Below are 15,006 nucleotides of genomic sequence, written 5' to 3' on the forward strand. Positions count from 1 at the left end.
GTGTCCACTGTATGTGGGACTGGAGTTTATCCAGACATAATATAGCCTACATAAAGTGACAGTAAAAGAGTAACATTCCCATTCTCTCAGAAAGAGTTTTTTCTGGGGGGGGGCGTGTGTGCCAGAATCAAAGTGGCATGCATGGCGAGAGAGAAAAACTCAAGGAACTAGCAAGTTAACATGAATGGCTGTGGCTGCATATCAGTGAGGGGAGTGAGGGGAGGTAGATGGGCCTTTGACACATGGTTTGCAGGTATGACTTAGACCCCATATGGTTGAGCCATATGGGACTCTATACTAGGGTCTTTTCTGTTTTCTGTTATTGTGGGGAAAGCTTTTGCTGAAAATAGCCGATCGACTAGCTCACAACCCGTTGCAATGCAACACGTTGTGAGCTTGTCGATCTGCTATTTTTTGCAAAAGCTTTCCCCACAATACGGATGCTGGGGTTTTAAGTGGTTAAAGAACTGTCTCTGTCTCTGACAGTTTTTCTGTTGTCGTTGTCTTTAACACCCCTCCCCCTTAAATCAATCGATCAATCAATCAATTATGGCATTTAATTATCATTTGATGATTATCTATCTTTATCAAATCGTTTAGTTTGAGTCGCTTTTGCTTAGCTTTCTCTGACAATAGCAGGAGTAGTACTGTACACGCCCCCTCCGTCTGTTGTTTACTCTCTCTTTCACACTCTCTATTTGCATATTGTGTGTGTGTGTGTGTGTGTGTGTGTGTGTGTGTGTGTGTGTGTGTGTGTGTGTGTGTGTGTGTGTGTGTGTGTGTGTGTGTGTGTGTGTGGGACCGGTGCTAGGCAATTTGGCGCCCTAGGCAATATTCCCCCCCCCCCCCCAATTAAAAATAAGAGCACCTCAGTCTCTTTTAAACAGAAAGTAATTCAGAGGACAGGAGCCTATCCTATGTCTGACAGCGCTGCGCCACCGTTTTCTGCCACAGCGCCACCTAGAGCCTTTTTTGGGGCGCCCCCCCCTAGTGGTGCCCTAGGCCAGGGGTCTACAACAGGGGGTCCGGGATCCCTAAGGGGTCCTCAGAGTTACTACTGGGGGTCCGCCAAATCTTTGTGCGATATGATTTTTTTTTACCTTAACCACTTGAACCCTAGCATCCCTTTTCTGAGGAGAACTTTAGCCAAAAAATAGCAGATCTACAAGCTCACAACGCCTCGCAGCGAGGCGTTGTGAGCTTGTAGATCGGCTATTTTTGGCAAAGAGTTATAGGTGTAGAGGGAAAAAAGAGCAGCAAAAGTTTATCTGAAACACAATTGTATACAAGATAGAGGGGGTCCCTGCTTCATCTCTCTCTCAGCTAGGGGGTCCTTGGCCTGAAAACGTTGAAGACCCCTGCCCTAGGCAACTGCCTACTCTGCCTAATCGGCGCGCCGGCCCTGTGTGTGTGTGTGTGTGTGTGTGTGTGTGTGTGTGTGTGTGTGTGTGTGTGTGTGTGTGTGTGTGTGTGTGTGTGTGTGTGTGTGTGTGTGTGTGTGTGTGTGTGTGTGTGTGTGTATGTGTGTGTGTGTGTGTGTGTGTTAGTGTGGTTTGTGTGGTTTGTATGAGTATGCTGCTCTAATTGGTTGGCAAAGTCGACACAGGCGACAAACTATGGACACACTACGCAAGCATATAAACACACTAGGTGACCAGGGCGTCGTGTAGACCAGTGGTTCTCAAAGTGGTGTCCGGGGACCCCCAGGGGTCCTTGAGGGGGTTCCAGGGCATCCTTGAGGGGTGTTACGACCCTGGGGTCTTAGTACCATAATATGGACAAAGGAATGTAGGTCTGTGTAACTTTATTTTCCCTGGTGTGAGGTGATCTGCTGAGACTGATGTGTGGCAGGTGTGTGAGACAAGGATAAGGATAATTCCTTTAAAGGGGTGGTGCCATTGTTTTGCACTTCTTCTGTTTTTCATGTGTCTATGAGGTTGATAGAACTTCATTAAGCCCCCTGGTGGTGTTTTTATGGTGTTTTATGTCTTCTCTGACTATTTTGAGTTTCTACCTGGAGGCTGAAACCTTGAGGGTCAAACGTGCCAATAGAGAAACAGCGCTTTAGTGACATAGTAAAAACATACCCTCCCCCTCATTATCATAACACAACAGGTGTGGGCATGAGGAGGAGGAGGGACTAGGACAGGTGGGTGGTGCTAAGGTGGTGGAGGAGGTGCTAAAGTGAGAACAGGTATACTTAATGAACTGGAGGCGTGTCCACATAAAAACATAATTTTAACAATTTCTGTACACTTTTTTGAAAAAAATCTTCCTCCTAGTATAACCATAATACCTGATGATTATGTTTTAGGGGGGGGGGGGGGGGATCACTGAAAATCACGGCACCCCGTCTTTAACAGGTCCGTTCATAAAGTCCTTGCGGTCTTGTTTCCAATGAGGGCCTGTGAGCAATTAGGGGTTAAGAGTCTTGCTCAGGGACAAATTTCATTTCATCGACACATTTGCTGGCCTGGCCTGGAATCGTACCTGGGGCAACCAGGGCCTCTGGCTCCCTAGGCGGGCTCACTAAACACTCAGGGACCTGAGGGAGTGGCAGAGGAGTGAGTGAGTGAATGAGTGTATGATTGAGAAACTAGGCGGTGACCAGGAGGTGATTGGTCCCAGGCTGGTGTGGGAGGAGGATAAAAAGCCAGTTCTTCTCAACACCAGGTGTCCTCCCTCTTCACCCCCATTGAGAACTGCCAGCAACCAGCACCGCACATGTTGTGTTCTCTGTATTATATCCCTGCACTTAGGCTCCCTTTTTGCTTGTGTTTTGAGGAGTAGTAGTTAAGTTAGTTCTTGTATTTTGGTTTGTTACGTTGGGTAGTTTTAGTTAGGGTTGTAATGTTTAGTTGTTGATTATTGTTTCATAACAATTCACCCACCCTGAAGAAATACAATAAAAAAAAACATTGTATGGCTGAAGCCTTGCTTGCTGGTGGTTCCATGGGAGGTTTTAAGAGGGTCATCACGTTGCGCCGCAGTTCCCCTAGACTTGGGCCGTAACAGGGGGGTTCCAGGGCGTCCCCAGCTAAATTAGTTTATTTAGCACAAGTAAGACGCGCGAACGCGGGAAGCGAACGCAAAAAAAAATTATAATAATGAAAAAGAAATATTAAAGAAAAACTAAAAAAAAAAAAAAAAAAAAATACAAAACATTTCTGCGTTAAAAGGAGCATCTTAGAAAAATACAAATTCACAAAAAAAAAACTTTGAATGTTTTTGAACAATTCCACAAAGTGTTTGAAGTGCCTGTTTCACCCACTTCCGGGGGGCGGAGCCAAAATCCGAGCCCATTTGTTCGTAGACCCCCACTTAGGGGGGGTAGAAAAAGTTTCGGAGCGATTCGGGCACTTTTCATTTAACATGGGGTTTCAATGGGGAGTTTTTAGGAGCCTTCTCCGGGGCGTGGCTTCCGGGGGAAGGGGCGGGCTTAAACGCAACCTTGACAGGTGTGTTCAGTTTTCAAAGACCTTTCATTTGATGTATGGTACGTCTATATTGGACATTTACTTGGCTGCACACAGGCAGTGCACACAATAGTGCACACAGAGACGCAGAGACACAGAGACACACACCCACAAGCCGAGCACGGTTTCATAGTAAGCTCCACTTGCGAGGAGGCGCCTCCTTCCGCTGCGTTCGCAATCAAAATCTGTGTAATCACTTTAATGGTGAATTTCATGATATAAGGCTGTTGTTAATGTTATATGTGGGTATTATTATATTTTGTTTGATTATTTTGTGTGCTATATACTGAAAATAGAGATCAAAGAGCTGGTATAGATTGAGTGGCTGTGACCACACCTGAATATATCCCAACTGCACTTATCTCACTCAAATAGGCATGTATTATCCTATTATAAATATTATTCCCCCAAGAGAAAACTGCCTGTGTTCACAGGTGTCTGCCATTTACGATCACTTTCCCCTTTTGTGCCAATTTCTGATGCCAACGCTATACCTGTTTCCACACGCACCTGTTTCATTCTGTAATACTGTGTTGAACCCGCAGTCATATCTATAACCATTTAAGACAGGAATGTGGACACGCCTCATGTGCCCTGTGTTTGCAAGAAACAATAAGGGAAGCTGGGGTAGGGGGAATACAGAGAAATAGATAACTAGTTTATATGAGAGGACTCAAGTTTCTATCAACAATGATCCAAGAATGAGTTCTAACTTGATTTAAAGTACTGTTAAGGGCCTGTTTTGACTCAATAACGCACTGCTGTGTAAATCTCTCTGGTTGTTTCCTTTACTAATTCATTTTATATCAGAATAATTAAGACAAAAAGCAATTGGCAGTTCATACCAATTGCACAAGGCTTTCCTTGCGTCACTGAGACACAAGGAAAACAACTAAACTAAAACATCAGAAGAAAGGTTTTGAAAGTTGTGGTCAGAGTGAAATAATTTACCAAAGTGAAGAATTTACCTTTAGGGTATGCTTGGTCTACTCCAGACTATATTACAATGTCTACACTGATATTTCACATGGTCCTGAGCAGTCACCCACAAACTTTCCTTCAAACTTTTATATGAATAAGAGAGATAAGTGTGCCTTTAGGTGAAGTTGAAATAAAAAGGAGGTCTGTTTCTACACAGTCAATTACACAATTGCACAGTTGATTACACAATTTGCACAGTTCATTTCAGCTTTTGGTTTTGAATCAGAATGCCAGTTTTAATATCTGCAGGACCTTTGATTGGTAATTTTTGGAGAAAGAAAGGGCAAATAATCTGCTTTGATCGTTACACCAAATGCTTGATCCTATAGAACTAATAACTAACTAAAATCAAACAGAAGCAGCCTCCATTTCTAAGACCATTTTCTTTAATGAATCCACCAACAGACCCATGCTTACTAACCACTAAAACCTCTGGTGCTTAGTACACTGGACCTGTGTTGGCTCTGTACTTTGACCGTTTTTATTTTTAGGTCTACACCAAATCTCTTTCTCACAATGCGTCGCGTTGCGTTTTGAGCTTGTAGATCTGCTATTTTTGGCTAATGTTCCCCCCAGAATACGGATGCAGGGGTTCAAGTGTTTAATACTGGCCAAACTGTAATTCTGGTAAACCGAAACTATCGTTGAATTATTGCTCAATCCAAAATAAACAGATTTCACCCCTGATTCACTTAGACATCATGGCAACAATCATACTTTCACATTTCATGGCCTGGCTTTAACTGACTCCCATGCTTCAGTGGAAACGTGTTCATATCCGTCTCTGGAGTTCATTTGGCAACTAGGCCTACATGGTGCAGGTCATAAAACTTGATGAAACGATTAACTGCCGTTTCCTAATATGGACACTTTCCTGCAACTAAATATAAGGGACTAATAAGGCAGTGGTTCTCAACCTTTTCAGGCCGTGACCCCCAAAATATTCATATTTGAACTGGGGACCCCCACACCATGACAAGTACTTGGAATTGTAGGAGTTGAGGCATTACATTTAGTTTGACTCGGTTCCACAGATAAATATTGTGAAAATAGCAGATCTAGCAAGTGAGCTTTTAGATGGGCTATTTTCAAAATGTTTGCCTCTTTCTTAAATCATTTGACAATTTGCCCAATGTTTGACCCGTTTTTATAATAGCCTATAGTTTGCTGATTACTTTTGATGCAGTGATGGTCTTTTTCTTTTCTTTCTTTCTTTTCTTTCTTTTTATAGGTATTACAAAAGTCACTCATTCTGTATTACTATGCTGAACCCGCAGTCATATCTATAACCAGATGACAATGAAGTCATAATTTAAGATTTAACACTTCAAAGTCACCTGGGGACCCCCCTCCTCCCCCAAATCATCTGGGGGTCCCGACCCACAGGTTGAGAACCACTGGACTAAGGGACTCAACAATTATTTTACAGCTTTATAGGTGAAAAACTGAAAAATAAATAAAAAACATTTAAAAAGTAGAAGCTTATTTTGTGGATATTTTTTAACTTCATACAAATGGCCAAACGTTACAATGGTAACACTCATCGGAGAGAGCTCATGGGAACTGCTATATTGTGGTTTGCGGTTAACAAGTGACACATGTTTAGTTTAATCCAGAATTGATGATGGGATGCCCAGTCTTTTAGTCATCTAATTTCAGCAGAGCTTATGCTGGCTCAGCCTTAGATCATATCACAGTAGATAAAACAACTAAATTGTGCCGACAAGTACTGTTATACAATACTGCCTTGGATCCACACATTATCAATAATTAATATTATTTATAATAACAATAATAATTATTATTGTATGTAGTTTCAGTGTATTAAATGTATATAGATTAGTGTTATTAGTCCAATATACTGTACAGTACATGTTTATTAAGAGTAATGGTGCTGCTTGGGAATGTGTCCAAAGAAATTAAATACTCTGCACAAAAAGGCATCAGATCAAGAGAGAGAAATAATGAACGAGATGTAGCATGTTCACGAATGTCAATTCTCATACAATGAATCCTGCAATGAATTAGATGTCAGGTATGTAGAGCGTGACGCCTGTAGACAAAGTCACGCTTCAAAGGGGCGAAACGGCATCACAGCATTGTTGAGGATGGAAAGCCCCAGGGCACCATGCAGATAACGGCAGCTTTTTTTGTTCATAGTTTGTTTTATATAAACTCCTAAATCTGACACTTAACTAAACAGTGGTATGTGTACAATACAAAACCAAGGGCATGGCCTCCCTTAACCCATTGGTTCTCAAAGTGGGGTCCGGGGACCCCCAGGGGTCCTTGGGGGGGTTTCCAGGGGGCCCCCAGCAAAATGTGTTAATATAGCATCACAATAATTGTAACCATGTAGATCATTTCTATTGAATCAAGAAAAGGCTTTCCACAACGCTGCTTTTTGAGGTTATAGAAACGTGAGTTTATTGCAGACAGGTTACGACAGACAACGACGAATATAATCACATATTAGTTTATTCAAATAGTCAGCCATACATAAGCCAATAACACAAGCTGAAGCAGACCGCTGCAGGTCTGCCTAGGATTTCACAGGATTCAGGGTGTCTTTATACATGAGATGAATGTCGTCACAGTGTAATCCAAGTACATTCATTAATGTTATTCATAGAACAATTTACCCATCTGAGAGCTTTGACCTCTCCAAGTCCATGTCACATTGACTGGTCAAACCGGGAACCCCTGTCTTACATTTGCCAGTTCTTGTCTATAAGTAACCTATTGACTTTAGGCTGGGATATCCTAATGTCCGAATCTATGTTGTGCTGTGTCACAAGTCATGCATCTTAACTCGTGTGTCTAGGTTCTTATTACTGTGGTGGTCCGTGTATTTTACAATGAGTCTTTCACAACTCCAGGTATGACATTACGTTACTGAGCGGACTGGGTGAGAGTTTAGAGTGTCAGTTTGCAGCAGGCTGCAAACTTTCCCGCCTCTGACTCTGTCCTTCTGTCACCCTGTATCTGACAAGGCCTCTTACCCAGCTCTCTACTAATACATTCAAAAAGTGGTAAACTTCATATATAACACTAAAAGATTACAACAACCACTTTATCCTGCTTTGGCTATTCAAAAACAGATATACAAGCTCATAGCGCGGCATAGCCCGTGCTATGAGCTTGTAGATCTGCTATTTGTAACTAAAATCTTTGCTTCTGGGGAGTCCCTGGAACAAAATATTTTGACATCGCGGTCAAATACATATCATTTTGGGGGTCCTTGACCTGAAAAAGTTTGAGAACCACCGCCTTAACCTGCAGGACGTCATACACCCCACCCTTCCCAGTTCCCTCACACGAACACCCTGGCCAGTGCTCCAAGCGTCCTAGATTCTTCTCCGTCTTGGCTCCCAAGCGGAATGACCTCCCTCCTCACTCAGTCAGGACTGTTGACTCACTTCCCATTTTCCACTACAGTCTCTGAAAACTCACTTCTTCAGAAATCTACATCAGTCCTTGTATCACTTCTTGTTGCCTATTTTTGATAGATGTTATAGTTTAGTTTAGTATGTTGGTTACTTGTTCACATAGCTATACTTTACATAGACATACTGTTCGCTTGTCCACAAATGTAAGTTACTTAGATAGCATATTGTTACTTTAGACAGATGATAGGTTAGAGTTTTACTTGTATAACTACTTTGTAGCATTTAATTGATTTATTTGCACTCTATTTACTTAACTATTTACCCTGTCATTTATTGACTAGGGCTGTTACCTCTTACTGCAATTTTGCACTTGAAGGTCACACTGGATAAGAGCATCCGCTAAATGACTAAATTGTGAATTGTAAAATACAATTTAAATCATAAACATTTGACCTGGTTCCATTTGTATTCTCTCAGAATTAAATTGACATTTAGGATTATATGCAAATCTGGTAACTGTACAGCCCTTTTGATAGTTGTGATTTTGAAAATGGATTATAACATTTTGGAAGAACTTAAACTTGATTATTGCGTAATTTGCGTAAACAAACAGCTGTACTTTGTTTTCATTATCTTATCTCAAGCTGAAATCAAACAGAAGACATATTGTGCAACACTCCATTAGCTTCTTTTAATAGCTGTGCTTGACAAATAATTCAACAAAAGAGCATTTTGTTCACTCTTGTCCTTTTCTTCTTTCATCTCTTCTCATTGGTCTGTAAAAGACAAAAAAGAGAGAAAGAGAAAACAAATTTAAGCACGTGGGTGGGTAGCTTTTTCATTTGTCAAACAGAAAAGTAATAAGTATGTGTTGAGTGTTGCTGTGTGGTTATTCAGGCACCTTCAATTATTAAATCATGATACATTTTCACCACTGGCATTTCATGTGCCATGTACTTTCGTGAAAAGCTACCTGTGGCTACTTGTATCAAACAGAAATCCTTAACAATGATGCAGAAAGGGTCTATTGGTCCATTATTTGCTACACCCTAACCCCAGTGTTTCCAAAACGTTTCCATGTCAATTAAAGACCCAATATTAGCCGTAGCCAGTGGCTGTAGACCCCATGCGGAATGGCTGGTAGGCTACCACTGAGGTTAGGTGAGTAGAGGTGTTAAGGCCCAAAAATATGCCGCTAACTTCAAGTCATGATGCAAAGGTCCCCTTTGGTATGGAAGTACCTTAGGGCCATAGGAAAACATTTTTCCAAAGAGACAAGTTAGATCACCCTTCATTTCTGAAATATACATGTTTTTTTTTAAATGGCTGCCACAATGTACAGCTATATAGCAGAACCAATATCTTTGCTTCTGTTAAAGCTATGATAATAATATGGGTGTCAAATTGTACATTTTTGGGGTCAAGTAATCCAATTCAATAGGTTTCAAGGCAAAAAACCCAATCATTTTCTCATTGCTATGAAAACTGGGGTAAAATATGCTAATTGTATTAGATTTTTAACAGGGTAACTTTCCATTTTTCCGCCTCTAAAACTTTTATTTCGTTTTCCTTTTGGCTTGGAAGTAGGGCAATAGGAAAGACATTATCCAAAGACACAAATTAGATAAGACGTCATTTCTAAAATATGTGCGTTTTTAAAAATGTCCGTCGCCATTTATAGCAATACAGCATAGCCAATATATTTGCTTCTGTTAGAACTATAATGATAATATTGGTGTCAACGTGTATATTTCTGGGGTCAAGGAATCCAATTGCATATAGTTCCAATTTTGCCTGCTCATTTCTTAGTGTCATCACTTCTAATTTCACTTGTTTAATCTATATCCTGATTGAGTTCTCTATCCTGATTGGATAAAATTGGAAATGAAACTGAAACTGAAACAAAAATGCATTTTCTGTTTTATAAAGAGCTGGAGAGACAAGGAGACTCCTTTTACTGAACAAACACTCTATAGCAATGAGTACTATCATAATATAGAGCTATTTAACACTTATATTAACCAAAGAAAATCACTTACCCTACCTTTAAGTACAGTAATTCACTACATAAATAATTTCTCACCTGGTTTGTCACAGTCTTTAGGTGGCGTACCAGGTGATGTCTTGGTTCTTGCTTTCTCCTGTCCCAGACTGTCCACACACCAACAATGTCCAGTGGAGCCGTGGCACTGCAATACACACAAAATAATATTAACAACAACAACAACAACAACTGTGTATTCTAGCTTGCGAAATGAACCACACTTTTACCTGTTTAGGTGTGTACGTTCCTTCAGCATCACATTGAGGTATGAAGGCTCCAACTATAGGACGACCTTCTGAAGTGGTGGTCGGAATGCTGTCTCTATGCTGCTCACAGTGGGTCTCAGGACGTTCAACTGGACAGGAGATAATTACAACACGCGTCTTACTTGTTAATGTACTGTATGTTAAGTATTTCTGAAATGTGTTATATATTTGTTGCTTTTAAGTAAGATAATATTATTAATTTAAACACATGGGTGGGTAGATTTGTCATCTGCCAAACACGGAAAAGTAAAGAATTTGTAGAAGCAGAATTGTGGTTTCTGGCACAACTTCACCTACTCCGAAGGTGCATGGAGAAGGGGAAAGACAGGTTAAACAACAGAAACAGTTGTAATATATATATAATATATAGAATTGTTAGACCAACACGTTTCGACTTGGGGCCTTCATGTGGCCTTTATCAGGGTGACGAAGGCCACAAAACACGTTGGACCAACAACAATAAAGTTGTTCTATACTACAAGTGTTGCTGCAGTTTTTGTTTTTTTGTTGGACACATCACATCAGTTGAGCTGGACATAAGATGACGATACACGAAAGAAGAAGACATCAGTTTGAGGTCCTGGGGTAGAACAGCCAAATTGACCTTGTGTGGCAGAGTTGCCACATAAAAGGAATTCATATTGCATTTCGAAACACACTACTGACAGAATCTTACTTTTCACCATTTCAGCTAACATTATTAATGCTGCACTGTAATAATACATTTGGTTTTTACACAGTTCAATTCCATCCATTCTAGCTTAAACAGAACTGATTGACTACCAGATGGTGTGGGTGGTGACTGAGTGGTGACTGAATGTGAGCCTGCTGGTGATTGGCTCCTGTGTTGGTGGACTCCAACTCCTACCTGGCTGTGGGCGTGGCCAGGGTTTTAAAGTGTAGTTGCTTATTTGGGCTTGCTTCCTGATGCTTTTTTTAAACCAGTGGTTCCCACATTTTTTCATGTCAAGGACCCCCAGATTAATATGTTGTCCGCGGACCCCTGAAAATATTTTGTGCCAGGGTCCCCCACACAAGATATGTGTTGTTAAAATGTAAAAAAAAAAAAAAAAAAAAAACTTTTTCCCCAATATATATTTTTTTTATCTAAGCTCACTGTAGTGCATTGAGCTATGTTGTTACCCGTACTGATAGAGAACCGGTTGTTAGACAGTCACGTGATACCGGTGCCGGGATGTTATGTTACGGCTTGCTAACTGAAGAGATACAGTACATTAAATGATGGACTCTGAATCTGGTCATCCTGTCAGTTCTCTTACAACAACAGACATACATTACATCATAACGTGTCGCAATGTGACACGTTGCATAAACTAGGGGGGTTGGTGGATCTGCCTGTGCTTGCTGCTCACTTTCGTTTCTCTTATGTTCTGATTTGCTCAGGCTGAAACAGAGCTCTCTCCTCACCTAACCTCAGTGGTACCAGGCTTTTCGCAGACAGGCTGCAGCCAAAGGCTACGGCTATTTTGGAGTCCTTGGCATGGAAAGGTTTGGGGACCCCTGGGTTCAGGTGTAGCAATGGACCATAGACTTGGATGCATTGGCCTTTCTGCGTCATTGTTAAGGTTTTCTGTTTCATACAAGTATAGCCACAGGCAGCTTTTCAAGAAAGAACATGGCACATGGAATGCCAGTGGTGAAAATGCCACGAGTGAATAATTGAAGGTGCCTGACTAACCACACAGCATGCAACACTCTAAGAGAGAGTAGGATAAGATGCTTAGTAAGAGAACAGCTACCCACAATTAATATTTTGTTTTCTCTCTCGTTTTTTGTCTTTTATAGACCAATGAGAAGAGGTAAACCATAGAAGAAAGAGACATTGCAATGGAAGGTTAACCTTCCTTATCCAATAAAGGACAAGAGCGAACAAAGTTCTCCTTTGTTGAATTCTCTGTCAAGCAAAGCCATGAAAAGAGGCTACTGGGGTGTTGCAATATGTCTTCTGTTTGGTTTGAGCTTCAACAGTTTATAAGATAATGAAAACAAAGTTTGATACAAGAGGCCACAGGCAGCTTTTCAAGAAAGTAAATGGCACATGCAATGCTAGCGATGACATCGTGGGTGAATAACTGAAGGTGCCACTGTGCCATTCAACCAAAACATAATGTTTTGGGTTGGTTGCATAGCAACACTGGCTCCCCATCTTAAGGCCCAATGACCACAGGACATGTTTGGCTAGTCGTAAATAGAATTTTACAACTCCAAGGAATTGTTTTTCTTTTGGTGCAAAATGACAATTATCCAAATTAACACATTTCTTCTTTATTTCTTTTTTTTATAAGTTGAAGATAAGTGTAAGTAAGTATTACATGAACCTAATAAGAGCTGACTTCAAAAACGTCCAAATACAATGAATGTTTTCAGTTCAAAGGCTTTTTCAAGTAATCAATTGTGGTTTACATACTGTGGCAGAGTTTCATCATCCAGCTGTGCATATCAAGAACCACGTCAATGTTTGAGGTCTGCATACCATTGTTCTTTGCCAAAGGGAGCGAGTCCATATCAAGTCTAGCTGTTATTGTGCCCAACATGAACTAATCTGCTCTTATTTTAGGTAAACAAGCCTTTAATTGTACAGATAAAATATATAATGATATGCAAATCAGATATCGATTCTGATGTTATGCATGTGGAAAATTTATTTTAGCCCCCCACCCCTGATTTTAAGAACATTTTCAGAAAGACAAGTTATATCTTCCAAGACAATGCTGCCTATTTCCACATTCTCACCTGGATTGTCACAGTCTATGGTGGTACCAGGTGCTGTCCTGGTTCCCAATCTCTCCTTTCCTAGACTGTCCACACACCAGCAATGTCCAGTGGAGCCGTGGCACTGCAAGCAATACACAAGATAGAAAGTAGAAAAGGCGTGCCCAGTTGAGTTGCAAATCTCTACCAGGAAGCATGCCCCAATAATAAAACACCACTGATTCTCAAAGTGGGGTCCAGGGACACCCAGGGATCCTTGAGGGGGTTCCAGGGGGTCCCCAGCAAAAATTAGGAACACTTTAACTCTATTTTATAGTGGGGCTATTTGAAAATAGCCGATATACAAGTTCTCAGCTTGTAGATCTGCTATTTTTTGAAAGATTTTTGGAAAATATTGAGGAATTGTGAAAATTGTTGAATACATTCTGGACCAGGGACGTGCAGAGGGATTTGGAGAGGCAGGGCTGGATTATTATTTAATTTTTTTACATTTCTACCAATATTTAGGAATATACTAGGAATATACTATTAATAGTATAATAACTCCTGTCTATCTATAAACCATCATTTTACCTGTTTAGGTGTGTATGTTCCATTAGCATCACACTGAGGTATGAAGGCTCCAAGTACAGCGTGACCTTCTGAAGTCAGGCTCGGAATGCTGTCTCTGTGACGCTCACAGTGGGTCTTAGCACGCACTGGTTCCTCTGGACAGGAAAGAATACAAACGCATCATTCAGAGCCTATAAGGGCCTCTGGAGTCTATACAAGGGTTATTATTGATGTCTCTGTCTGTGTCTCTGACGTCAGAGCATGTGAACTCAACTCGAGGGCTGTGGACAGTTAAGAAACCTCCATCTAGATCTCCTAGATGGAACTTTAAATCTGTTAATACTAAATAACGGTTCGGTTTCTGATGTGAGGATCAGTGACCGGCACAAGACAGACGTATTGATTCCACTTCGATAGACCTAGTCATTTAATGGCTATGAGGCTCCAAACCAACAAACTTTTCTCCAATATGTTTGTGTCAAATACTGTACATCTTGAGATTATTCAGTTAAGCCCAGATAGAATTCTGCCCAAGTTCTACCTTGCCTTTTGGCCCTTCAGTCCTGTTGCTTGTAGATATGATAAAGTTTGCAATCATGGAGGGCTCAGTGAGAGATCTTATCAACATTTAATTTCCTTCTCAAAAACACAGAGACTAACAGACTGTGCCAGTTACCCTTTCACTCCTAAATGAAGAGTTTTTTGCAATTAAGTGACCGCTTACTTTGCACCTTCAAGGAGGATACATTTTCCTCCTGACTTAATGAATATTTTAAGAAAGACAAGTTGTGGAGGAAATAATAGTCAAGTGATTGTAAATGTCAAGTGATTATGCAGCAGGGAAAAAACAACACTCTCACCTGTTTTTTCACAGTCTTTTTGTGGTATACTAGGTGCTGTCCTGGTTCCCGATTTCTCCTTTCCTAGACTGTCCACACACCAGCAATGACCAGTGGAGCCATGGCACTGCAATACACAACAGAGAAATAGTATGATAATATTATAGCATAATAATAGCTTTTCTAAAATCGTATCCAACGATAACAAAATACTCCAAGTTTTGGGTCTGAGAGGCAAAATCTCATCAAATGGTGGTTCGTGGCTCCAATGCCGAATAAATAATGGACCTTGATATGAAAAGGGTTGAAAACCACTGATCTAAACCATAGTTTTACCTGTTGATGTGCGTACTCTCCCCTAGCATCACATTGAGGTACGAAGGATCCAGGATAACTCACTGGAAGGCTGTCTCTGTGATGCTCACAGAGGGTCTTAAGACGCTCTGGTTCAACTGGAGAGGAAAGGATTAACAAGCATGTTAACGCTATAGCAGGGCATTCTCTTTAAAAAAAAGAATATAACCGATTGGTGATGATAACAATTCCCATAAGGAGGTATCAAAGAGGCATTTCATGTGCAAAGCACTTCCTTGAGAAGCTGCCAGTGGCTGCTTGTATCAAACTATTGAGGGTTCATTCTTGAGAGATGTTAACACTTTAATGGTGGTCTATGGTCTGGAACCAGGCTATTAAGTTATATGTCTTTCAAGACAACGTTGCCAGTTT

The 15,006-nt window shown here is 40.8% G+C and overlaps 1 protein-coding gene across 1 annotated transcript in view; it reads right to left on the reverse strand.

The window, feature by feature from the left end:
• Window positions 1–8,442: 8,442 nt before the first annotated feature.
• The window catches only part of LOC308086238 (thyroglobulin-like), a 17,042-nt gene continuing 10,478 nt past the window's right edge, over window positions 8,443–15,006 (reverse strand). Inside the window, exons 8-14 of the mRNA XM_080429698.1 lie at window positions 14,617–14,732; window positions 14,302–14,407; window positions 13,463–13,596; window positions 12,911–13,013; window positions 10,118–10,245; window positions 9,930–10,035; window positions 8,443–8,622 (exon numbers count right to left, since the gene is read on the reverse strand). Of these exons, the coding sequence (XP_080285824.1) occupies window positions 8,615–8,622; window positions 9,930–10,035; window positions 10,118–10,245; window positions 12,911–13,013; window positions 13,463–13,596; window positions 14,302–14,407; window positions 14,617–14,732 (701 nt within the window). The 3' untranslated portion in view covers window positions 8,443–8,614. The remainder of the gene's footprint in view (window positions 8,623–9,929; window positions 10,036–10,117; window positions 10,246–12,910; window positions 13,014–13,462; window positions 13,597–14,301; window positions 14,408–14,616; window positions 14,733–15,006) is intronic.

This window comes from Gymnoscopelus braueri (genome assembly GCF_963280865.1).
Source record: "Gymnoscopelus braueri genome assembly, chromosome: 6".
Lineage (NCBI taxonomy): Eukaryota > Metazoa > Chordata > Actinopteri > Myctophiformes > Myctophidae > Gymnoscopelus > Gymnoscopelus braueri.